The following is a 26,514-nucleotide window of genomic DNA, read 5'->3' as shown; positions in this document are numbered from 1 at the left end:
GACCCCGCCTCCGAGGCCCTCACCCCGCCTCCGAGGCCCTGACCCCGCCTCCGAGGCCCTCACCCCGCCTCCAAGGCCCTGACCCTGGCCTCCAAGGCCCTCACCCTGGCCTCCAAGGCCTGTAGAACTTGGCCCACTTCTCCAAACACGCGTCCGCTCGCCCACTCGGCTGCTGCCAGCTGGCTGTCTTGCAGTTTTTCAAATCCTCCAAGCAACTTCCCAATTCCAGGCCTTTGCACTTCCTGGTTCCCTATCCAGAACGCTCTTGTCCCAGACTGTCACATTACTCTCTTATTCACTTAATTCAGATATCTGTCAAATTTTTCATCTTTCCAGCCATTCCACCTAAAATAGCCTTTCTTCACCTCCATCTCTCACCCTGCCCCCTTTCCCCCCCACCCCATATTAATTCCAACTTGACATTACATGTGGTCACTTATTTTGAGTTTCCTCACTGGACTAGGGGCTTTGGGCATACCTGGTCTGTTGTGCACAACACGGTGGGTGGCATAATAGGCCCTTGTCCATAACTAAGAGCTCAATTACCAGACTTTGAATGTGTGAAAGGTGCCTTCCTCAGCTTTGTGTGGCTGTGACAAAACTCCCGAGAAGAACAACTTAAGGAAGAACAACTTGTGGAAGAGCACGGGGCGCAGAGGTGCTCACGCATGGCAGCCAGCAGCAGTGGAGACAGGGGAAGGGCCAGGGATAGGATATAGTCCCAAAGGAAACATCCCGAATGTGATGGTTTGGGAGTGAGGTGCCCCCAAGGCTCATGACGTAGACAGTGCAGCAAGGCTTAGAGAGAAATGACGGGTCATGGCAGCATCGACCCAGTCGGGGAACTGATCACCTGATGGGATTAACTGAGGGGTGGCTGAGGGCAGGTAGGGTGTGGCTGAAGGAGGTGGGATATTGGGGCCATGGCTTTGGGGCCTATATTTGGGGTGTCTCTCTGCTTCCTGATCATGTGAGCTGCTTCCCTCTTCTCTTCCACCGCCATGTTATGCCTCACCTCGACCCCCAAGGAATGGAGCCTGCTGTCTGTGGATTGAGACCTCTGAAGCTGTGGGCCCCCAAATAAACTTTTCCCCCTCCACAGTTGTTCTGTTTGGGTCCTTTCATCACAGTGGCATAAAAAGCTGACGAAAACACCCAAGGACCCTCTACCTCCAACTGGGTTCCACATCCTACAATTTCTAGCACCTCCCAATGGTCGACCCAGTAGTGAATCCCTTGATGGATTCACCCAATAATGAGGTCAGAGCCCTCGTGATGCGATCAGTCTAAAGAGCCCCCCTCTGAACGTTGCTACCCTGGAATCAGCCTTCAACACATGAGCCTTTGGGACAAACTTCACATCCAAACGACAATAAAGGTAAGTGAACAAAACTAAATGAGTGAACAAGTGAACCAGAGGGTCCCAGGGCATCAGTAGAGGAGCACGTGTAACAGATGCCAGGGGATGGGTTTCATTCTCTTTGTCCTGTTTTATTTTCACCTAGATGACCAAAAACACTCTCCCCCAGACCTTCAGAGAGCTGAGTCTATTTAAGAAATGCTCTGTCTGGAAAGGAAAAGGTTTATCAAGCTCATGATGGAGTTTGAACTCAAATAAGTGGTTCAGAATCATGGTGGCACTCCAACCACCTCCTCTACTGAATCAGTTGCTCACAGGCCTCCTGCTCCTGCGTATGCTGGATCTGAATTGAACACTTTAAATATCAAGGCAGACAACCCCCATTATGAACTGGCTTGTACCCAGAATCCAGATCATATCTTGGCTTCCCTCTTCCTTTCTACTTTTATTTCCCTCTATCTGCTGAGTCAGAATGGCTGAGATTTCCTCGGTGATGTTTTTGCTCACTGCTGGGTAAAGATTTATTGGCCGTCCTCAGAAGGCACAAGATCTCAAGGGACTCACTCTGGAATGACCGTGGGTCGGTCACTTAGCAGCTGAGTGTTTGACTAATCTTATGAAAATTGTGCCAGGAAAGACCAGATCCTCTCTTTGGTCTCTGCTTGTTTTATTCTTTTTAATGCCAACATAGATCCTTATGGTAATATCAATTATTAGTAGCAGTGTGGTTATTCATGTTGATAGTGAGACTATTAACATTTTCAGAAAGGTTTCATAGCTTATGAAACAAATGCCCGTCCATCACACTGGTGATACATTCGCTCAAGTCAAGCCAACGACTCCTGCTCCCCGTGGGCGGATGTCTGTGTGGGCTTTTCTTTCCCCGAGTGCCAGAGGATCAGAAGACCTGAGGCCCGTATCTGAGAGCTCATCTTGATCCGATTCTACCGTGACGCTGGGAAAGCTGGATCTTTTTCCTCTCACATGTTTTCCTCACATGGAAGTGGAGACAATTAAACTTATTTCAGGGTTATGAGAATGAAATAAGATGGTGCATGTAGAATCCTCACAGAGCGCCTCCGTCAGAACAGGTGCTGTAGCAGTGTCCGCTATTCACCACCCAGCACATGTTTGAGTGCCAGGTACAAAAGTAACGTGAGGGCGGCCCCTGGAATTCATCATCGTCGTCACCGTCGTCATCAGACTTCTATTAGCAAAAAGAGCCAGGAAGGAGAGAAGGCTTTGGTGGTGGAAGCGAGCGACGCGTCTAACCGTCATCACGCCTTTGCCATCAGCTAGACGGTGAGACTTAACCCCGACTCTTCAGGCTCCAACTTCCTCATCCATAATACAGCACAAAGAATTCATCAACACCCTTGACTCCGTGCAGCCAGTCGAAGATAATTTGTCACAACTCATAATGCATTTTAGGAACTTAAGCAAAATGTTATGAATTATTTATTTAAAAAACATAAATCAGTGTAGCCCTTGTCACCACTCATTGGCATCCTGAGGTTTTCCTGAAAGGAGAAAATGCTGGAGTTTGTGACAATCTCACAAGAGCCTCCTGAAGCTTCCTGAGGTATGAAGATGGGAAGTAATTAAAAATCACGGGTCTAAGTGATCTCCAGCACCCTTCACATACCATGCGACTTAACTCCACACTCTTGTGTCCAAGACCATCGATGGACAGAGGAGAAAGTGGAGACCTAGAAAAGTTAATCTTAAAAGATGACAGCCAGATACAAGGACAAAATTGGACTAAGACCCAAAGTGCTGAATCTTTGGGTACTATTTCCACCATCACATAAAAACTCTGAGGAGGGCAAGAAATGTGGCTCGCCTAAGAATTACACCCACACCCATCTGGACCCAATTTCCCATTATTTTTACCAGGAAGAATGTTCTTGCCCTCACACCCACAAACCTCTGTGTGGACACCAATCCATGTCTTTCCTGAGCAATGACTAAGCCAGCCAAGAACCAGCTGCCCCCATGACTTGGAGAATCAAGGTTGGGTCCCACACCTGATGAAGAATAGTTTCTCAAAGAGGCTTGGATTTCTGCCAAAGGATAATTTGAATAAATATCTTTAGTTTTTTTTCTTTGTTCCATAAGTTACTTAGAAATGTTAGGTAGTATGTAAATATTTTGGAGACTTTCCAGAGGTCTTTATGTTATTGAATTCTAATTAATTCCAACATAGCCATTGATGCTTTGAGTGAATCCTTTTAAATGTATTCAGACTTGCTTTAAGGTCTAGAATATGGTATATCCTTAAATGTTCTGTCTGCATTTAAAGAAAATGTGTATTATGTTGTTTGTTGAGCGTTCTAATAGGTCAAGTTTACATTAAGTCAACTGGATTGTGGTGTTAAGATCATCTGTGCCCTTGATAATTTCCCGCCTGTTCCATCAATATTGAAATAAAAGTATTGAAGCCTCCAACTTCAACTTTTTTGTTTCTTCTTGCAATTCTATCGGTTTTTTGCTTCATTATTTTTGAAACTCTATTAGATGCATAAATATTTGGGCTCATATATCTTCTTGATGTGTTGACTCACTTATCATTATGAAGTGACATTCTTTATCACTGAAATGCTTCATGATCTGAAATTTACTGTGTTATCAATATAACCAGTCCAGCGTTTCGTTAGTGCTAGTGTGTACATCTTTATCCATATTTCAAACTTCAAGGTATCTATGCCTTTATATTTAAAGTGGGTTTCTTATGGGTAGCTTGTAGTTGGGTCCTGCTTTAAGATTCAATATGATAATCTCTACTTTTTAACTGAAGGGTTTATGCCAGTTATATTTAATGTGATTAATGATGGAGTAGAATTTAAAAATATCATCTGGATGCTTTTCATATATGTTCTATTTTTTCTTTCTTTTTCCCCCTTTTCATCTACCTTCTTTTGAATGCGTTAAATATTTCTTCATGATTTCTTTTTATTTCCTTTGTGGTATACTAGGTATAGTTCTTTTCAAATTTAGTGGTTTCTTTGGGGTTTATTATTTTAAACCAGTTATTTGCAAGTGATGTTATATCACTTCGTTATAGTTCAAAAAATTCAAATAATATATTTCCATTTCTCTATTTCCCACTTTTGTACTATCATTGCCATATATTTTACTTTTGCCAAGTTGTAAAACCCTTGCAGCATTGTTAGAATTTTTGTTTTAAAAGTGATTTATCTTTTTAAAAATATTTTTTTTAGTTGTCAATAGACCTTATTTTATGTATATGTGGTGCTGAGACTCATACCCAGTGCCTCACACATGCTAGGCAAGTGCTCTACCACTGAGCCCCAGCCCCAGCCCCTAACAGTCATTCATCTTTTAAGGAGATTAAATTCCTGTAAGATTCTTACCTACTAACCAGGTAGTTTTCATTTCAGGTGTTCTTCATTCTGTTGCATTGATCCACATTCCCACATAATATCACTTTCCCTTTCCCCAGAGGTCTTTTCTTTATCTTATTGCCCAATATTCTTTTTATATTAAAGCTTTATAGTTACAAAGAGTAGGTGGGTTCATCTTGACAGATCCACACATGCATGGAATTTGACTTCTCTTCCTGATCCCCACTTTCCATCCGGCCCTCCCTCCTCTCTCCTGATCTCCCGCCTCCCTTAGACTTCCCAAAGGGCTTTATTTAACGTTTCTTTTAGTGTGGATCTGATGGTGATGGATTCTTTCAGTGATTCAGTGTGTAAAAAGACTATTTCACTTGCATTCAGAAAGTTATTCCCACTACATAAAGAATTCCACCTTGTGTTGCTTTCTTCATTACGTTACAGTCTCCACTGTCTTCTGACGTCTATTGCTCCCAGCGAGAAATCTGCTGTCTCCCTTCCTTTGTGTTTCTGTGCACACAGAGTCTCTTTTTTCCTCTAGCACCTTTCACTGATTTTAAGAAATTGGACCATGTTGTTGTGGGCCCTCATGATTCTCATTCTCAAGATCCTTTGAGTTTCTTGCACTGTGGGTTTACAGTTTCCACCAAATTTGGAATATTTTCTGTCCATTGTTTTTTCAAATATCCTTCTTGCCCTCCTCCACTTTAGGGACTCACAGTACACGTATAGTAAGACCCCCAGTCACTCTCTTTTCATTTCTTAAATTCTGTTTTCTCTGAGTTTCATTTTGCGTGGTTTCAATGGCTTGGTCTTCAAATCCACCAACCTTTTCTTCTTTGATATCTAACCTGCGGTTGGTCCCATCCAGTGTAGTTTCTGTCTCACACATTGTATCTTCCATAGATAGAATTTTGGTGTGAGTCTTTTAAAGTCATTTTCTATATCTCTATTTAAATTTTTGAAACAGTGGAATTGAGTGTTACAGTAAATCTTTGTGGAAATATCGTCATCTGCTAATTCTATGACTTATTTCAGTCTGGATGAGTTCTGATAATGTTTATTCTTCTCATTATGAGTCGTATTTCCCTACTACTTTGTATGACTGATAACTTTTGCTTGGGTACAAGAAATTATACATTTTAGTTTATACATTTAATTTGTTAAATATTAAAACATGGGCACTGTACTTCTAAACTTCAGAGTTGGTTTTTCCTGTACACTAGATAGTTCCTCACTCTCATGTGCCAGTCCCTGCAGCTCAACACACTGGGATCTCAGGCAGCTCTCCAGGGTGGTCTGAGCAGGTCTGTCCTGTTAATCAGCTCTCTTTGGATTCCTATGCTCACCTCTTTCCCTCCAGCTCAAGGAATCTCAGGCTTTTCCTGGGTCCCCCATCCTTAAGTGGCAGCCTGGAAATGCTCTCAGGGCAGCGATCTGGACAATAAGCAAACTCACTAGCCCATTTCCTAACCCTTTGTCCATATCCAATGTCTCAAAAATAATCAGTTCACGTTTTGTCCATTTTTGTCTCCTTCAGTCCGTAGGGTCTACACAGCCCATGGTACTGACTCTGCCTGGGGCAGAAGTTCAAGTCAATAGGACGAAATTTAATAAAAGTAAGAAAGACCATTAAATCTGTCAAACACAACCCAAGCTGTTAAAATTTACAAATGCAAAAGTAATTTTTGCCAATATTGAAAACCCCGGTAGCATGAAGAAGAAAAAGCAGAACTGTGTATTTTTCAGGGTTCAATGTCACACTTGACATTTTCAGCAATGACCCTTAAACAACTATCATGAGTCCCATCAGACTCCACCATTTGCCATCCGTGTCACCACCATTTGCCATTCATGTCACTTCCCAATGGAACAAACATTTTCTTCTACCTTGAAAATAATACCTAAAAATTAATCCAGGATGATGAGTGTGCACTTTACTTGGGTAGTCCCTTAAGTTCTCACTGTGGGGTCAGCTGTGCTAGGCACAGATAATTCCAATTCTCACCCAAGTGAAGTGAAAGTGTAAAACCTACAGCTACATAGAAGGTCAGTCAGCCCCCCAATGACTATGTCCCCAAAACACCCCGTGAGGGTTTCCAAATACTGTTTTGTGAAAATGTGGGTTAAAGATTAGCAGTACCTCTCCAGTCTTGGGCGAATCTGATGGTAGAAGACCCTAGACTGGAGGTTCCTCGTGGGTGACAGTGTTTGACAGCCACGCTGCAGGGAAAGAGGGAACTGCACAAACCCAGGTACGAGGTTCTCGAGGCCAGATCTCAAAACTGTCTCATTCTAATTCTCATCCTAATCTTCCTGTCTTAAGGGACACAAAGTGCAATGGCTGATAATAATATTAAATTAAATGCATTTGTGATAAAATAAAATGCTTAAAGAAGCCACGGAGATGGCTTGTCCGTGAATTAAATGACCCAGTGGGGTCAATGAATGGTGCCCTGGGTGGGGGACAGCCACCTCTCCCTCCCAGGTGACCATCATCAGCAGGGACATGGGAGCATTCTCATTAACGTTTTATATTTTTCAAAATAAGTGAAAAGTATACTTTTTGTGAACTCTTAAATTTCTAATCATTGAGGCTTATGTGACTTACAACACACACCCCGCACACCCTCGCACACAGGTCAGTGTGCAGCTTTCAACAGTACAGAGTGGTTTAGAACCAGACCAACAGACGCAAATGCAGGCCCCACGCTGGGTCAGTCGTGGCCTTTGGCTGGGCTGTGTTCCTTCTCTTGTCCTCGGTTTCCTCGTCTGTAACAGGTGGTGACCGGCCTCTGGCCGCCTGCCGAGCATCCATCTCTCTCTTCCTGGCTCTTAACAGAACCGCACTTCCTCCAGACTCTGTGCCCTCGAGGATCAGTAGGTGCTGGGGAAGTCTGCACTATTCCCAGCTGCAGGAAGGGCTCTGGCTTGGTTCTGCTTCCTCGGTGACTGGGTCAGGAGCCCAGAATCAAGGCAGTCACAACGTGTCACTTTCTTTTTCTATTATTTTTATTTCATTTTATTTGGTCCCAGAGATTGAACCCAAGGGTACTTTAATCCTGATCTATATGTCCAGTCCTTTTTAATTTTTTTTTTTTTTAGTTAGAGTCTTGCTAAATTGTGGAGGCTGGCCTCAAACTTGAGATCCTCCTGCTTTTGCCTCCGACATCACTGGATTACAGGTGTGTGCCACCATGCCCAGCAGCACATGCCACTTTCAAATAACTCTAATTGGCCCAAGGAAAGGCACATCATCTTCTAATTTGGCCACAAACATAGAAGTCATCCCAGAGACTGATGATAGAAAATTTGAAGTAATGAGGAATCCAGTGAGGGAAAAAAGATCACATTCCCCAAAAAGCAGATCCCAAAAAATGATTGTACTGTACTTAAAGTCATACCACCTCTGGATCTTCTGTCATGTGAAATAGTTCAATCGTATAACTCTGCATTAAGGTGATTGCTTCCTGAAATAAAAACAGCCTAACTCATAGCTAAGTGTTAAAGACAATAAGAGCTAGTCAGCGTATGATATATCTTATCATTAGAGCAAGTTCACATTTCCATTTCATCATATATTAAAATAAATGTGCTTTCATAATGTAACTTAGGAAATGAAGTTTCCCATCTCCCCACAGACAATGGTGCATTAATTACATTAAAATTTTAAAACCCCTTTCACTAACAGTGATGGGAATGAGCAGGACGTGAGCCCCAGGATCCCGTGGGAATCCGAGCCCTGTGTGCTCACCCTTGCCTTTGGCCAGGACTTCATCCTGGGGACACCGGCTGTGGCGACTTGGACAACACACCAGACTTGGGCAGATCTGCCAATTCATTCAACAAACTTTGGGGCCTGTATGAAAATGTGGCTCTGCTCCCAGGCCCAGGCAGAATGCAGGCAGCACCACCGGGCTGGACCGCGACTCCTGCGTCCCCGGGATGCACGCCAGACTTGAGTCACCAGGAACCTGGGGGCTCAGCACCCGCATACAGGCAGCATCCGGGTCAGAGCAGGAGGAGGAGGAGGCAGAGAGGCAGGAGCACGAACGGGGACCGTGAAGAGGCCTCTCGGGCCCCAGCTCCTGCCTAGGAGGGAAGAGAGGCGGCGTGTGGCCTACCCCAAGGCCGTCACCAAGGGCCCCAGCAAACAAGCCTGCCCTGAGCACCTGCCATTCCACACGCCACCCCGCTCCCCTCCCTGTCCTCGACAGGAAGGATTTTTGTCCTTTTGTAGGACGCCACATGCTTCTCCAGTGTGTCCAGAAGAAATGAAGGCAGAGGTGGTTCCTCTGCCCGGACTCTCCCGGCCTCATCTCTCCAGACCCAAAGCGTGACCCGCTGCCTGTGCCCAGCTCAGTACGCTGCCGATTCCGATGACTCACAGGATTCACTGCTGGGGTGATCTGCCTGCTGGTCACCATGTGAAAGTCCTACTGTCACCACGTGCTGATTATAACTGCTGGTGTGGCTACTTAGCTCTGCTAGGTTGCAGTAAACCTAGATCAGCCACAGCCACGGATTCTATGTGGTTGACAGGTTCGTAGGACCTTCCATGAGGTCTAGCTCGGAACAGACGCTGTACAGACACCCACCAGGCTCCACCAACACACCAGGACTGAAACCAGAGTCTCCACGTGGAGAAAGGCAGCCGGCGTCCACAGCCGGGCTCCTCCTGACAGTCCCCTCCCTGTGGGTCAGCGCCTCATGGTTTGAAGCCGATGCTCCTGAGTCTCCACTCCCCCCTGGGCCCTCTTGCCACATCTTAGGACCTCAACTGCCACCAATGATCTCAAGCCCTTTGTACTGTGTTCTCAGCCTGAGTTCCGACTCCCATCTTCGGTCGCCTACTGGAGATTTCCACCCGGATCTCTCAGGAATGTCCGGTTGGATGTGTCTGAAATCAGACATATTTCTGACTCCCTCTCCCACGATGTTTCTCCCCCTTTTCTTGTTTAGGAAAAAGCATCACCATCCATTCTGCTATACAAATTTAAAAAATATCGATAACATCTTTTTTATTATCTCAATTTATCCCTGAAGCCATGTTCATTTTGCACCCCAAAACTGTGCATTAATTAAGTCCATCGTATTTTGCTGGATGCATGGTCGCTACTCTCATCCAAGCGGCCGTCCTGTCTGTCTGTCTTGGACCTAGATGGTGGTCTCCTAGCTGGTCCTGTGCTGCACAGGCAGCTCGACCCCACTCTGCCCCCTGTCAGCAGGCCCCAGCTCTCCTTTGCTCTCTCTCTTCAGAGAAGTGAGTGGCAGCAAATGACTTGTATGGATGACCAAATTACCAGTTTCACAATGAAAACCTCTCGTATTCCACCCTGGAGGAAGCCGATCGATAGATCAATACATTTTATTACTAGGCAATCTGGCTCAAAGATCCAGAGACTCTCCTGTGGCCTAAGGCAAATCTGAACAACATTTGGGCGTTATGTGTGACTCCAAAACAACCCAAACTACCTTTCCCTCAAGGTAACGTCGCGGCCAACTTCTGGCCCTTTTCAAGTTGCCAGCATCGAGTTTCACCATTTGTCGAGCTATTCACTGGATGCCAATTGGAAATGATTGATGTGCACTGCAGGGCTGGCATACGGCGCTTCTGACTTCCAGCCAGGAAAGGGAAGGCTGTGTTCCAGGAACCAGGGCACAAACAGAGATGGTGCTGGAGGGCGGCTGTCGGCTGGGCGCTCAGGCTGGGACCCAGGGGGCTCTGGCCCACCTCTCCTGGGCCCTTCGGGACACACAGGTGGTCAGGTCAAGCTGAGCATTTGGCCGGGGAAAGCAGGGGAATTAATATCTGCAGAGTGCCAGGTATATCCTAGGGCTCGGCTAAGTATTTCATGTGCATTTGATTATCCCCACAATCCTCTGCAGTTGGAATTTTCTGTTTACAATCCAGGAAATGGCAGCTTGAAGGAGGAGAGCAACTTCCCAGGATGGTGAGCACGAGAGGGTTTGGGCCCAGCACTGTATAAAAGCACGTTCTGCAGAGTCACGCAGCCCCGGAGCACGCTGTGTTCTCAGCAGCACCTGCCCCTGGGTTCCCTCGCTACTCAGCTCTTGTGATTCACTTTGAGGCTCTGCTTTTTCTCTCCTTTCCTGAGCTCAGGGTCCCAATCAGATTTGCAGCCCGGACCCCAGGGCGACTCGGTCTCTGGAGAGCCTGATATCACTGGCAGCATGTTGGTCGAGCACATGGGGATCCCACAGATAAATCTTTGCTAAGAGTTATCACATTCACCCAGGGAGGCTTAACTGTGGTCAAGCTCAGAGAATTAACCAGGCAGGCGCTTTCTGTGGTATTAAAAAGAAACCAACAGTGACGCTTCTGATTGTCAAATAAAAATATGCCAACTGGGCTTGGAACAGTGTCTGTGTGGGTCATCAAGCCAGAAACTTCTCCTATGCTTATTTCCGAAACAAAGATTGGAAAAGGAAATCAATGTAAGTTGGACACAAATTAAGCTCTGACTTGCGGATCCCCCTCCCGTTTCTCTTCCTCTCGGGATCATCACAGGGCCATGGCTTCTTCAAGCAGAAACCTGACTTCACAAATCAAGAAGTTGGCATAAAACATATAATTGAGCCAACCAAGGCCAAATAACTTCAATACCAATTCCCAACTCCAGCGCGAGACTTTTTTCCTACTTGTTTGTGATACAAATACACAGGATCACGTCCACTTGGTTTCTAGCGGAGTAACTTCTTCATGTCCATCTCTTAGGATTAAAATAGAGCCACAGGACAGAGGTCATCATTCAGTTGTTACAAAATAAAAGTGAAACACGCTTCCATGACTCTCTTCCTGACCTTGTGTGCAGTCTGCGATGTAACCGGTGTGCACTCAAGTGACGATGAGGACCATCATGAGAAAATGATAATGACCTCAGGGTTATGCGTGCAATGCCTCCTACCTGCCAGGCACCAGGCCGTCTCATGTACATGCTGCCATTTAAGTCTGCCTCAGTAAGAAGAGATGGCATCGCACACGCACACACACACACACACACACACACACACACACCCGGGGCTCAGAGTGGTCAGCAACTCATGCCTGGTAGGTACGTGGTGAATCACGGGACAGCCGGTCACACCACACAGCTGGGGACTGCTCTCTGCACCACGCTGCCCCTCGTCCCCCAGGGCCACAAGGCTCCCCAGGCAATCCTTGGGCAAGATGAGAAATATTGACCTTCTCCCTTCTCAGACCCCTTTCTCGGTAATGTAAAGTGTGTCCCCTCCACTGTGGAAGAGGGGACCCAGGTGCACACACCAACACGCACACATGCACACACACATGCACACACGTCCATGCTGCACACGCAGGGTTGTGCATCCCTAACTCCACAGCCCTGAAATGTGGTGGGAAACTCCCCCAGGCCCACACGGAGGACCAGAGACAGCACAGGGACCAGCAGCTTGAGACGTAGCACAGGCAGAAAGAGTAAGACCGCCCCAAAGAAGCCTGGCGCCCGTCCCCGGGGCACTAGTTCTCGGGTCCTGCTCCTCTCCTCGGGGTGCTGTGCCCTAGGGCTCTCCCAGGGGATGTCCTGGTGCCCTGTACCTCGGAGAAGACAAGAGACAGGTGCCACCCTGCTGGCCCCGGGCTCCTGTGGTGGCTCTCTGGGTCATCTGGTGCTAGTCCACTGGAGGCAACGGATTTCTTCTTTTTTCACCATGAACAAATATCGTGGGCTCTGGTGAGCAAAGACACTTGTTTCCCTCCAATTCTGTCCACAGGTGTCATCAATCCAGGTCGGGTGTCCCTGGTCTGAAATGCCTGGGGACGGACGTCGTCCGATATTGGCTGTCTGCACAGACCTAACGAGATACTTGCGGGCTGGGACCCGAGTCTCGAGACAGAACTCATTTAAGCTTCACATACAACCTTATACTCATAGTCCGAAGGAAATCTTACACCATGTTTTTAGAGCACTGTGTTTTGACTCCGACCCATCACGTAAGGTCAGGAGTGGAATTTTCCACTTGTAGCACCATATTGACACTCAAGAAGCTTCAGATTTTGGAGCATTTTGGAATTTTATATTTTCAGAGTGGAAATGCTCAGAGTGTACTAGGGACCATTTATGGACAGCCTTCCCACGGGCCAGGCCCGGGTCTGAGAGGCTTTTCTCATGCCCATATTGCACTGGAGGGAACAGATGGACTCACCCCAAGTCTCAGATCTAAAACTGGGCAGGTTAGAGACCTGAACCCAGGTCACCTGGCCCCAGAGGCCACACTCTCAACTGCAATGCCACGCCATCTCCCGGGGAGCCTGTCCACTCATGAACAGGACAGAACGGGTCCCACACCAGCAAAAGAGGTCACGGTTTACCTCCATGGCCCCGGGATGTTCTCTGTGCATGGCGAAGGGACAGATGTTTAATAACTTCGCAGTTGCAAGGAGGAGGTTACATAACTCGGCTGAGCTATTTTTGAACTTTGAAAAGAGCAGTCAGCATTTTCCAAAGTGTCCTCTGCAAAACGAGGAATATTAAACATAAAGGAAATCTCCCCCTCTCCCCTACTGTGCTCTTGTGAAGCTGTGGGACAGAAACAGGTGCGTGGTCACATCACCCACACACCCTCCCTGGTAAGGAGCCCCTTGTAGGAGCCCCTTGTGCCTTGCCCAGCCCGACCTGGGTCATATTGCTGTAATACCCTGACCACACAAGACCATGCATAAAATCATGAGCAATGCCCCTGAGGGCCACCAAGTGACACGTCAAGCTAGTGCCAAGGTGTGGCTCAACCAGTCAGAACGGACACCGGAGCCCCAGTCGGGCATCATGAGACGGGCAGGTGAAAATTCATCCAACTCTTCTGAGGCTCTTTGCCTCTTCCCCGTCACACAGGGGACATCTTGAGAGCTGTGTATGTGGCCAGCACTCTGCCAAGTGAGACTTCTTCCTCCAGCTTTTCAAGCTTGAAGTGAGAAGACCCTCCCTCGAGAGTCCTGGGGTCCCGCTAAAAACGGGGGTGGATCCAACGCGGGCTGGAGAGGTCGCATCTCTGCCGTCAGCTCCCAGAGTGAGGGTCCCCTCCCACCACAACCTAGGTGTCCGTCACAGGGGAATGACCAGGTGAAAGATGAAGTGCTCACACAACAGGACGCAAGGCAGCCACCGAGAGGAACACAGGACGACATGTCCCCGTCACAGAGGGGACTTCCAATCGCAAGGTGGAGGCAACGGGAACTCTGACCTATCAGGTACCATCCGTCTCCATCAGGAAGAACTGTGGCCCGGAGTGCCGTGGCACACGAGGCTTTACCTGAACTACAAAGGCGTGCGCGGATGTGGATACGTGTCAAATTCGTGGTAGTAGTTTCCCTCCCATGGAGAGGAGGAGAGAAAAGCAGAGCCAGCGTGAGATGTGATCAGACTTTACATGATCATTTAATGTTTTATTCCTTTTAAAACGTGGGAAAACAGGACGCGTCAACCTTCATTCTCTGTGACGAGGACCGGGTATTCCAGCAGACCCTGCACTATTTTCTTTTTCAATATTTAAAAGAAATCAACAAGCATTCCTGTTACCTGAGTCTGTCTTTAGATAAATCTCTCCTGTCTTTATCTCCCGTCCTGTCAGTATGGTGTCTGGGACAGAAGTCACACCTTGGTCATCTGTGCGCTCCAGGGCGAGCACGGGTCTGTTGGACGGAAGGACTGACAGATGCAGACAGACAGAGTGTGTGTGATTTTTTTGAACTGTTTCCCTGGGCTTCCTCCAGCTGTCAGTCAAGGGCAGACTGACAGGTGCCACTCTTTCCTGAGGTGGTGCAAAGAACAGCGTGGGGTGGGGAGGGGTGAGCGCCAGCCCTCAGGACAGAGGTGCTTCATCACACCCTCGCAGTGGAGGGTGACGTAGAGAGTTGCTGGCTTTTCTAGGCTGAAATGGCATTCACAGAATCGCTGCATTCCGAGGTACGACTCGTGGAAGGAGCGCAGGGCAGCTCCCAGCAGCAGGGTTTCTCTCCTTAAAGAATGCCCTCCGAGGTGGTCCCTGGAAAGACCTGGATGTGTTGCCGATTATCCTCCTGGAGTTTCCTTTCCTATATAGATCACATTTCAGTTGCCTTACAATTGAGTTAAGTTCCCGTCAAAATGCTACATCCTGGATATCCCGGCTGCAGGGCACATCTCGTTAAGGAGAGCGCGGATTCATGAGCCCAGTCCCTGTCCTCGGCTGGCAGCAGCCCAGCCTCCAGAACCAGCACTCGGGTCTCATCCTGAATTCTATCTGGACAAGGACCTGGAATGCCAAACACGACGTCGCAGAAACAGGATGGTTAAAGAGGGGGAAGAGGAGCCAGCCGGGAAGGCAGAACCTCAAAGGAGCAGCTTCCTTGATCCAGTTTGTTTTTCAGGTGTATCACACACACAGACACATCATGCACGTGCACACGCACACGCACACCCCTTAATTCCCGACTCACAGGTGACCTCTGAAATGTCACAGAGTCCTAGAATCTTCCTGAGACGCGACAGATTGGCAGTACCCTGCTGGCAATCGACAAACAAGGCCTCCTGACGTTCATTTCCCTGACCAGAACCTTCACTTGCGACTCTGAGGGTTGTAAGATGATCACCAGCCGCAGGCACCGTGCCAAGCAGCACTGCATCCTCACGACAACCCCCAGAACACGGTTCCCCGCGCCTGGTCTTCAGGCCAGCAATGCCCACACCACCTAGGAATGTGCCATAATTGGAAACCCCTGGGAATCGCCCCACACCTAGGAATATACTTGAAACTCTGAGCGTAGGGCCCAGTATTTTTACAAACCCCCCAAAGATTCTGGTGGGTGCTCACGTTTGAGCATGACCCCCTCGGTATAGGCGACATCATCGTCACGTTGCGATAAGGACCACAAAGGTGCAGTGATGGTCTCGTCCTACAGACAGTGGGCCAGGTAGAGCTGGAATCTGGACAAGTCCCTACACAGCGCCCCCTGCTGGCCACCTGAGAAATGAGCACAGGTCAAACCAGGGAACGTTAGGCAGAAGCATGCGAGTGACGTCGGAGTGAGATGCTAAAATCAACAGCTGGGCCATAACGACAGGCCACAAGGTACAGTGACACTTCCCAGAAACAAAAACGTGACGTCTACCCTGATGGGAAAGGTTAGATAATCATGATACATCCAGATGCTGGAGTGCAATGCCGTCTTAGCACTGATGCTTGCCAAGATTCCCAATGACCTACGAAGACACTCGGACACAGAAGAGATCCAGCCCACCAAAGCATATCGGGCTGCTGCGGATGTGGGAGGTGGGCCGGTTTCACAAAATGCTGGTGTGAATGTAGAGGGTACAGTTACTTGGTAAGCACAATTTGGCAATAGATACTTAAATCAAAAATGCACCTGCCCGATGACCCCCAAACTCCACTCTTAGACTCAACCCTAGAAAAACAATTGCACATGTGATTCAAGAGACAAGTGTGATGATTATCCTTGGCGTTTCACTTCTAACGGAAAAACAATCTGGGGGAAAAAAAAAGTAAATTCCTATCATTATGCAGATTCGAAAAATAAACCATGGCATATCCATATTGAAGAATACGATATGCACATTGCAAAGAATTTAGATAGACTTGAGATATAATTACGATAAATGGTCGACAGATAGAGTTTTTGAATTTAAAAAAGTTGTAAAAAAATGAAAATAGGATGATATATATCTCAAAACAAGATGGGAAGAAAATGGAGAAAACAGGGCAGAATCAAACAAAACAAAACGTCTGCACACACACAACAGTTTCTGTTTTCAGAGCACATTTTCATCAACGAGTATGAAACAAGCAAAAAAAAAAAAATCAGGGCAACTAAACCCTGCGCCCACTCTGGGAGCAAGCAAAGAGCCCTCTCTTACTGGTGCAGAGTGTGAGTCGGGGTCTCCGGCTTCTCCGTCTGCCCGTAGCAGCTGGCCTTGGCCTCGGGGATGTAGGAGAACTTGTCCAACATGGAGGACGCCGCAGTGGTCAGGATGCCCAGACCGTCCCTCACCCTCGCCTCCAGGCTGTAGTCCCAGTCGTCGTAGGAGACGGAGATGAGTCCCGATGGAAACTCTTTGGGGATGAGCTCCGTGTTCCCAGAGACCAAGCTGGGGACAATCCAGAAGAAGTCATAGCCCGTGAGGCCCAGGGAGCGGGCCTCGCTCAGGATGAGGACGGCCTCGTCTTTGGAACAGTAGAGCAGGATGACGGAGGAGTGGATCTTCTTCAGCTGGACTTGCGTCTTCGCGTCCTCAAAGGACGTGTCCAGCGTGATCACATTCTGCATGTCCCAGCCCACGAAGCTGTTGTCCACGGTGGTCTTGATGAAGCTGATGAAGTCCCTGTAGCCAGGGAAGATGGTGGTCACCAGGGAGAAGACGTGCCAGTCGTAGTCCTGCATGATCTTGAGCATGACCGTGGCTTGCTGCTGGATGGACGCTCCAAACTGGAAGAAGGTGGACGTCGGGTCCTGCCCACAGTGAAAGGAAAGAAAGCAGAGGGTGAGCGAGGCGGGCATGGACAACCGTCTGTCTGTCTGTCTGTCTGTCTGGGCTCAGAGAGGGCCCCTCCTACAGCCAGGGGAGGCCAAGCACGCATCTACCCATTTAAAACCATTCCTGAGCACCTACTGTGTGCAGCAGATCAGGTGCTGCTGTTGAGCCACCCCCACCCGCTCTCCTTCCCTCCGTTCCTCCTCTCCCACCTTCGAGTCCACCTGGTTCCAACAGAACAACTCTCCCTGGCCCCAGGCTCCCACTGGGGAAAGGGAGCAGCATCGGGAAACAGACTCACAGGACACTCTGGAGCCCTGGAGTGTGCCATGCCTGAGGCCATCGGCCCTGGACCTCTTGGCTACAGGGGCCAGCAAGTTCCCGTGCCACGTAAGCCCCTCGGAGTCGCGTTAGGTTCTCGTGTAGCAGATGCGACGTGAACGTCAATGTGTTCACACCGACACTCACAGGTTGAGCTCCTCTGTGCGCCGACTTCGCGCTAGGCCTTGGAGATCGTGATTAGGAGGCAGATCCCCACAGGGTCTCTGCTTTCATAGACCTGGTGGGAATGTGGGGACGAGCAAACCCAGGACCAGTGACCGAGAGAGGCCTGTGGGAATGTGGAAGGAGGATTCAGGCGAGACACAATTGGGGGGCTTGACAGAGGTGTCCCGAGGTCCATTTTGGGGGTTCCAGGAACTGCAGACAAGGGCATTCTGGCCCAAGGAGTAGAAAGGATGAATGATGTTAAACAATTTGGCAGGAACCCCACTGTGTAGGGCCTCGAGGGCTGCAGGCAGAGACACGGAGCATTCCGAGCACAACAGGCAACCACTAAGTGTTCACACACTGCGTGACACGGTGATCTGCATTGAGCTAAGGGTTCCTATTAGTCCTGACATCTGCAAAAATCTATGAACATGAGACCAAACTTTCACTCAGAAAAGCAGGCGACGGTACATCCGCACCCTGCTCCGTGCATCAAAGCCCCAGAAGGATCCCAGGAAGTTGCTCATTTATGGGCAAGGGTGGGGGAGGCCGAAAACGGCCACGCGCCCAGTCAGTGTCCGAACCCGGTCCTGAGACTCCACGCCCAGTCCCCAGGCCCACACTCCCCCACGGCCTCTTGGGGTCCTTTAGGATTGGCACAGGACTGGTGCGTACACCCGTGGGAGGATGGAAAACTGCAACCAGGCAGAGGTGGGCCCTTTGTCAGGATGCGAGAAACGCCAAGAGTCCCCAAGGTCCTGATCGCATTGCAGCCACGTGTCATTCTGCACTGTGTGCGGGGCCTGTCTAGCGCCACCTCAGCAGGAAAGCACACGGGACCCCACTGTGCGCACGCGCGTTCGAGGGGCACGGGTCGCCTGTGTCTTTCAGGACCGTGCTACAGCTGCGTCCGTGAGTCCTGGAACGGGTCCGCCCTCTCCCGTGGACGGTCACGGCAGGTTGTCTAAATGGCCAGACCTCTGTGGGCTCCCTTCTGAAATGTGTGGGTTTGGGGATGATCTGGGTGCTATGTGGCCCAAAGGCAGAGAGAAGAAACGGGGACAAATAAATGCCTTCGGGGCTCCTTCCCGCATCACAGTTCTGTGAATTTTACCTAATTAAATCAATTAAGATGGGTAACAGATTTAAAGACTTTGAATAATTATCTTTTCCCTACAGTAGCTTTTGGAGAGATCCAATATTCTCGCATTGATTGATCATGTTAAATCACATCTCAACAAGACCGTGAGAGCCTCAAGGGCAGAGAGACTGAAGTCCGTGTCTCTTTGTCCCTGGAACCCCGCGGAAGGCTTGGCCCGTGACACGTGGAGAAGAGAAGGATGGGGGCGCACGTCAGTGAGCAAGCGTGTCGCCTCAGAGAACATCCTGGCCTTAAACAGAAGGCGGCAGGGGAGGGCTCGGTCCCCAGCACTGCGTTTTGAAGGGACCTTCAGCGTTGAGTCCCGACCAGACACAACGTCCCACACCATCACCACCCGGAAACCACGCCTCCTCCCAAAGCCCTAAACACATTTTAATGCACCTTTATTGATATGCAGGGGAATCGCGGAGGCCGGTGAGCCCACAGGCGTCCCTCAAGCCTCTTTAAGTACCAAACCGGGGAGCAACCCAAAGACCCTACCAGCAGAGGAGGGCACCAGGGTCAAGTCTAGGGGATCTGGAACAGGACCACAAATGCTGCAGGGTCTCCCTGGTAAGAGGGATGGTCTGAGGAATCCGACCGGCAGAGCTGCTTCTGCACCATGACAGGCGCGGGTGGGCACTGTCCAGGGTGGCGGACACAGACATGGAGAGAGTCCTCAGGAGGACGCACGCCAAGGGCACAGTTAGGACCCAGTAACAGGGGCTTTGAGACAAGCCACAAGCCACATTCCTGGGGATCACGGCGTCGGAGGAGAGGTGGCGGTCACACAGGCCAGGAGCGGCGGGAGTGGGGATCTTCCAAGACCCTTGCTCCAGGCACGGTGGGTTGGAGGTTACGGGCGGGCCCACGAGCTGCTAAACGCACCGAGCAGAGCCGTCAGTGAGTGCCGTCTTTCCCAGCTCTCCCCGCACAGAGGATGGCGTGGCGGGACTGTGGACTTCGTGAAGGAGAAAGACCACCACGGGGACGGCAGTTCATTAGCCCGGAGCCAGCCAGGCACAGGCCCTCTGTGAAAGAGAATGTACAAAACCCTGGCCTTGTGCCATCCTGTCCTGCAACACTTCAGAGCCAGCCCACGTCTCCCGTGACTGTCCCGTGTGGTCCCCATTCGCTGCCCCTCCCCCAAGACGGCTCAGAGCAAAACTTCTGGGGTCAGACTGCCCAGTTCCAATCCCAGCAGCACAGCCTTGGGGAAGACCATTCAACCTTTCCAAGCTCGGCAGAGCAGGCGTGACTGTCACACTGAGTGTCACAGCTAGCATGCAGAAGCGCTTCCTCTACAAGAGTCACGTTGCTCACTAACGTCAGGGACTGCTGCGTCCAGTGCCACCCCAACCACTGTACCAAGCTGGCACCAGCGTCCCACCCCATTTACAAACAAAGACACAGACTCAGAGGAGAAGGGACCACTGGTGGGGAACCAGGTGAGTCAGCCTTTGACGTCCCAAGTACTTCATTCCTGCACCATCTTGTTGACGCGGATGGTCGTTTCTCATCAAGACCTAACAATTCAATGTCCTCCCTATATGGAACCGTCCAGAACAGTACTCATTGCAAATCAAGTGCTCACAGATAGAAGCCAGGGTCTTTTCCCCACAGGCCAGGAACCCTTTGGAATAGGAGATCAAGCTACGCCACCCCGGAGTGCACGGATGGGGATCATCTTGACGGCTGATGTGTGGCTGCCTGATTGAAATTCCTATAGGCTGACCCTAACCAAGCCCCTCCTCTGCTCTACAGCCACCAATGGCTCCCATGGCCACCACATTAGGGCCAGACGCCCCAGCCTACTCCTTTATGGGCACCAGCCTAGCTTTATAGTTGATCCAAGTTCAAGTCCTGGCTCTGCACTCACTAATCCTGGGACTTGGGTACATTAAGCACCCAACCTTTCTGGGTCTGAGTTTCCTCACCTGTAGACGGGACACGATGACCATGCACCGTGGGGTTGCTCAGAGGGTGGGATGAACTGACAGGAGTGGGAAGCCGGCCCTGCCCTGTCCGACTCCCACTGCCCGGGGCTCCTTTCTGCATCCTCACCCCCAGGCTGCAGGGACGCTCCAGAACTCAGGGGTCCTCATGCCACTGCAGAAACCCACCCCTCTGGCCCACTGCATGCTAATCCCTGTGGCCCCTGCCAACCGGCTCCTGCGCTCTGAGCCCAGGGAGCCCGGGAAGAGGGTAAGGAACTCTTTCCTGGGCACCGTGAATCCACTTTTTGGAAAGAAACCATCACTGACGCCCTTCATGTGCCTCAGATGATTATGCTGCACCACTTTCATTTCCAGGGGCATCTGGAACTTCAGCTTCAAACAAAAAGCACAGTGGATCAAAGGCTCTGTGTACCCAGAGGGATGGTGTGAGGAGGCACTTGCAAAACTTAATTGCAGGAGCAGGCACTGAAGACGCTCGCATTGGGGCTTTCCTAAGGTGATTTTAGGGACTGGTGGGGGCACTGGGGAGTCTGGCCACGGTCCAAAGGCCAGAGCTACAGAACGGCTCTTCCGCCTCTGCACGCCCTTCCCACTTCCCGCCCTGATGGTGGGGCAGTGTCTCCTGCTACTGCCTGGACTCGGGACACTAACAGATCGTCTCTGACCCCCTCTGGCATGTGGCTTTCTGAGGATACGCAGCCAGGGGAGAGGAACAGATTTCCAACACCCACTTTGGTTCTGAAGCAGAGGCAGTTGTGTCCCCAGGCTCAGGCTCTGCAGAACAGACTGTTTCAAACAGAGCGAGGGAGGCCGGGGGTGTGGGGTTCTGGGTGTCTGTCTGCTCCAGACTCCGCGTTTCAGTCCTACCATCCATGAGCTCTCATTAGAACAGGTCTACAGCGTTGAATCCTTTTCTAGAATGTTCCAGAGCTGGCCGAGTCCCTAGAATGACATCCAACTCCATGGTCATTCCCGGGAGCATCTTCAGATCCTAGTACAATGATGGACATGCAGGAAGCGCAGCCCTGTCCCCAGGCTGGTTTTAGAGGCTCGTGACGACTTTCATCTCACTTACCTCCTAAATGATCCTCAACGCCCGAGAAACAGAGGGCCAGCCGCATAACGCCCAAGCCTGGCATTGCTCATGCAACCCAGGAAGAGAGCCCTGGGTGGCCCCAGGGTGACAGCAAGACGCTCCTCCTTGACCACTTGGAGAGTCACTGTAAAACGTGCCAGTGCTGTGCCCTGTGTCAGTGCAGTCGAGATGGAAGTGCTGAGACCTGAACTCCAAAGCTGATCTGTTCGTTTCCCTGAGCCTCATCTCAACAGCAGGTGCTTCCCGGGAGGGAGCACCTTCAGATCCTAGTGCAGGGATGGACACGCAGGAAGTGCGGCCCTCCCCAGCCAGCGCGGATGCACTGACCGCTCTGGGCGACGCTGCACCCACGTCCACAGCCCTGTTCCCACGGCCAACAGGGTGGGCACCCAGTAGAGGAAATGTCCAGCAGCCCAGCAAAGATGGCGAGAGACTCCTTGGGAACTTTCTTTCCTACCCGGAGGACTGCCCAGGTGCTCCTGATGAACTTCCTGCCACGGCCACACGGTATCCACTGAACTTCTGTGTGTCTCTCCATAGGCGGGAGGAAAAGTAAAGGCATTGAACTGGATAAGCCCGAGGACTCAAGGGAGCAGCCTTGTCACTGCGCACACCCTGAGCGGTCCCACGGGGCCACGGCTCTGCCCTCCTGTCACCCTCCCCCTCGCCGTCGTCACCTGGGCCCTCATCACAGCTGGCATCCATCAGGCACGCCCAACGCTCAGCACAAGTCACAGGGAGTGGAGGCACTATCATTAGATCCCTGCGTCCCAGAGTTTAAAACCGGGGTTCAGTAAGGATGAGCTGCCCAGAGCGTACCTAGCACACGGCAGAGCTGGAATTCAAAGAGGCCACTGGAGTCCAGAGTCTGTGGCTGGACAGAAAGGGGTGTGTGTGTGTGTGTGTGTGTGTGTGTGTGTGTGTGAGAGAGAGAGAGAGAGAGAGAGAGAGAGAGAAAGGGGGAGGAGGAGAATGACCAATAGCAGACCAGTGTCCACCACAGCAGACACCACATTCAGAAGCACATCAGCTCCGTTGCCTTCAAACACAAAGTTCACCCCCAGCAGCTCCCTCTGGTTAGACGTTTCAAGACCCAGGTGGTGTCCCCGTTCTATTCCTGGGGAAAGAGAGGTCCCCGTCACCGGAGCTGGGGGCAGCCTTACTTCCTCATCACCCTGCGAGTCCCCACTGTCCCCATCCCTGTTGCACGGGCCTCTGTTGCGAGGCTCGACGTTTCTCTCTCCACCTCGACAGGGTGACTCCTGTCTGCAGCCCCCGCCCGGCCTCCCCGCCTCCCACCCACCTGTGCCTGGCTACTGCAGCTGTCCGTCTCCCTGGCCTTCAACATAGACCACAGGGCCCCCAACACATTTTTCCGGTGTCCCCCATGACCTTCAGAACAAAACAGAATCACATGCCAGCCCATCCCCCAGGCTCCAGCGCGAGGGGCTCAGTATCCACCGTAGCACCCGGGGGCTCCAGTGCCCTGTGAGCATGCGACCGACTGGTGACCGGGTGAGCTGATGGAGAAATGCAGGCTCGGCAGGAAAACCAAAGGCCAGCGCTGAACTCGTGCCGTCTGTCATTTTCCAAGAGCACATCCCCCCACCACCCAGGAGCACAGGATTCCCGAACAAGCAGCTCCGCTTATGGGACCGTTTATAGGGCTCACATCCTAGACCTCGACTGCCCACTTCACGAGCACAGTTCCCAGCGTTCCTTAAAGTCTCCATCTTCCTCTGCTCCGTCCTCCTCTTCGAAAAGAAGCTGAATTTTTCCCTTTGTTTTTCCGCTTTGTGGGGGCATCATTGACAAATAAGAGTGGTGTGCCCCAAGGTGCAGACATGATGTTTTGATATCCGTGTGCATTGTGAGACGATCACTATGATCAAACTAATCAGCACTTCCACCACCTCACATGTTACCTTCTGTGTGTGTGTGATGAAAAATATGTGAGATCCACTCTTTCAGCAAATTTCAAGTTCATAATACAGTAGGGTTAACCACAGTCACTGGAGTGTACTGTAGGTCCCCAGAACTTACTCATCCTCTAGCTGCAAGCTTGTACCTCTTACTTCACCTCCTCCCAGCCCTTGGCAACCACTCTTCACACTCTGTCTCTCTGAGCTCAACATTTTCATGCCCCACATGTAAGTGAAATCATGCAGTGATTGTCTGGCTTATTACATGGTCTTCCAGGTTTACCGGTGTGGTCACATATGGCAGGATTTGCTTCTTTTGTAAGGCAGAGTGATATTCCAATGAATATGTACATGTGTATCCACGAGTTCTGCATCCACAGATTCAATCAAGCATGGATGAAAAGTCAGTTTTTTAAATTCCTTCTGAAACCACCACATGACCCAGTTATAGCCCTCCTTGGCATGAATCCTAAGGAATTAAAGTCCTCATACTAAAGTCATCATCATTTACAACGCCGGGACACATGCATACCCATGTTTGTAGCAGCGTGACTCACAAACTGAGGGACTAACGGAGTGTCCATCACCGGATGAATGGATAAAGAAAATGTGTTGTACACACAACGGGGTTTTATTCAGCCCTAATGAAAATGGAAATCATGTCTTCTGCAGGAAAATGGATGGAACTTCAGAACTTCAATCTAAGCAAAATAAGCCAAACTGAGAAGGTCAAGGGGCGTAGGCTTCCCTCATATATGGAGGTTAGGGGGGAAAGGGAAGAGGAAGGTGGAGGATCTCGTGAAAATCTAAGGGAGATCAGTGAAGCAGAGGAAAGGGACCAGGGGCCGGGAGAGGAGGAGACAGGGGAACAATCTAATGACCACACTTGATTGTTGTCCTGTGTGTGTACACGAACATACAACAATGCACGCCACCAGTATGCACAGCTGCAATGCACCTATAAAATACGGAAAAGATAGAAAAATTCCATCTCCACTAAACATACAGATTTTCCTTGTCATTGTCCTTAAACAACACAGTGTCACATCTGTTTACATAGCATTTGCATCGCATCGGGCATTGTAAGTCATCTAGAGATTGAAGTGCTCAGGAAGAGGTTGAAGACTATGCGCAAACACCCCACCATCTAATAAGGACTTGAGCAAACACAGGTTCTAATGCTGCAGACGGGTCCTGGAATCAGTCCCCTGTGAACCCGAGGGACGCTTGTTGACCACATTTTCAAGATACTTTCTTTTCTTTCCCTTGGACACCCACCCAGCAGTGAGTCGCGGGATCACCTGGAGACCTTTAACCTGCAGCTGCAGGTGGCTGTCCAGGGGGCTGGAGTGCTCCAATCCAGAGACGGGGGGGAATGTGGGGTGTGACCAAGAGCCTCTGCCCTGGTCCCCGACTCAGAGGAAAGGGTGGGTGTTAGGTAAGGTCACCCGGCAAAAGCCCTACAAATGTGAGGGAGCAGGAAATGCAGCCTCCTAAGAGTGACCGCGCCCTCGGCCTCATCCTAGCCTGGGCACTACCTACTAGCTGCAGGGGACTATTTAAACTCAAAGCTAAAGGATTAAATGAAATTAAATACTGGGTTTCTTGGTTGCTCCAACCACATTTCAGGAGCTCAACAATCCTTGAACTTTAAAACCCAGGTCTCCCCACTCTTGCTGGCCTCACCCCAAAAGATGCCTATTCAGTTGGTCTGGGATGGAGCCCAGAAAGCGAGCCCCCTGGGCGAGTCTGACGGGCAGGCAGGTGGAAAACTAAGACTTCAGTGTCCCACTGCGCATCAGCTCCCGGGGGGCTGTGTCCCTCCAGGCGTCCCGGCTCCACATCACCCCCCAGGATCAGAGGCCCCACCAAGGAGTCCAACAGCATGGAGCGTCCCCAGAGCATCGTCCTCATTTTCTGGGTGAGGAAACTCAGGCTGCGGAGCCTTGGGTGGCCGGTGCCAAATTTCACGTAACTCCTTGCCCAGAGCAAACGCGGACTCTCTGCCTCGGAATCGGGTGCCATCTTTGGGTGCAGTAACCACCTGCCAGGGGCGCTGGGCACACAGACGGGGGTGCCCAGGAGAGGATGGCATTCCTGGTGGTGAAGGTGGCCACCTTGACCTTCGGGTCCCACACCCTCAGGGACCTCTCGGGGCCGCCACCTCCATTCAGTCCCCCTTTGAGTTCCCAGCACCTCTGCCTTGTCCCCACCCCTCAGGCCTGCCCACCACTGCCCTGTCCAGAAGGACTCTTGAGGGCCAGGCACCAGGCCCTTCGAGGTCCCAGCACCTTGCAGAGCACCAGGCGGCCGCCCTGGGCAGGACGGGAACCCGCGCCTCACCTGTGAGCAGACCTGCCAGCTGGACCCACTCATCTACCGGCGGCTTCAGTCACTCAGCAAATCCAGCCAGCCCCAGCCACAGGGCCACACCAGGCGCTGCTCCAGGACAGCGTGGAGGGAGGAGCCACCAGAGGGGGAGGCACGGAGGAGCGGATGGTGCAGGGTGGGGGCAGGGAGGGCACTGGAGGGGATCAGAGAGGTGGGGGAGGGGTGGCCCCGCGAGGCTTAGGCGAGGAGGGGGGGCAGAAAGAGGAGCACAGAGCAGACTCAAGACCAAGGCTCAAGGGCCCTGATGGGCAGAGCGGCTGGAGGGGGAGGGGGAGGGGGAAGCGGGGACGGA

The 26,514-nt window shown here is 50.7% G+C and overlaps 1 protein-coding gene across 1 annotated transcript in view; it reads right to left on the bottom strand.

Annotated features, from left to right (window-relative positions):
- The window catches only part of Grin2a (glutamate ionotropic receptor NMDA type subunit 2A), a 324,945-nt gene that overhangs the window by 126,622 nt on the left and 171,809 nt on the right, over positions 1 to 26,514 (bottom strand). Inside the window, exon 4 of the mRNA XM_015490728.2 lies at positions 16,611 to 17,203. Coding sequence (XP_015346214.1) covers positions 16,611 to 17,203 — 593 coding nt within the window. The remainder of the gene's footprint in view (positions 1 to 16,610; positions 17,204 to 26,514) is intronic.

Source organism: Marmota marmota, unplaced genomic scaffold (assembly GCF_001458135.2).
Source record: "Marmota marmota marmota unplaced genomic scaffold, marMar, whole genome shotgun sequence".
Lineage (NCBI taxonomy): Eukaryota > Metazoa > Chordata > Mammalia > Rodentia > Sciuridae > Marmota > Marmota marmota.
The sequence above is the reverse complement of the archived record's forward strand: the minus strand, read 5'-3'. Positions and strand labels throughout refer to the sequence as shown.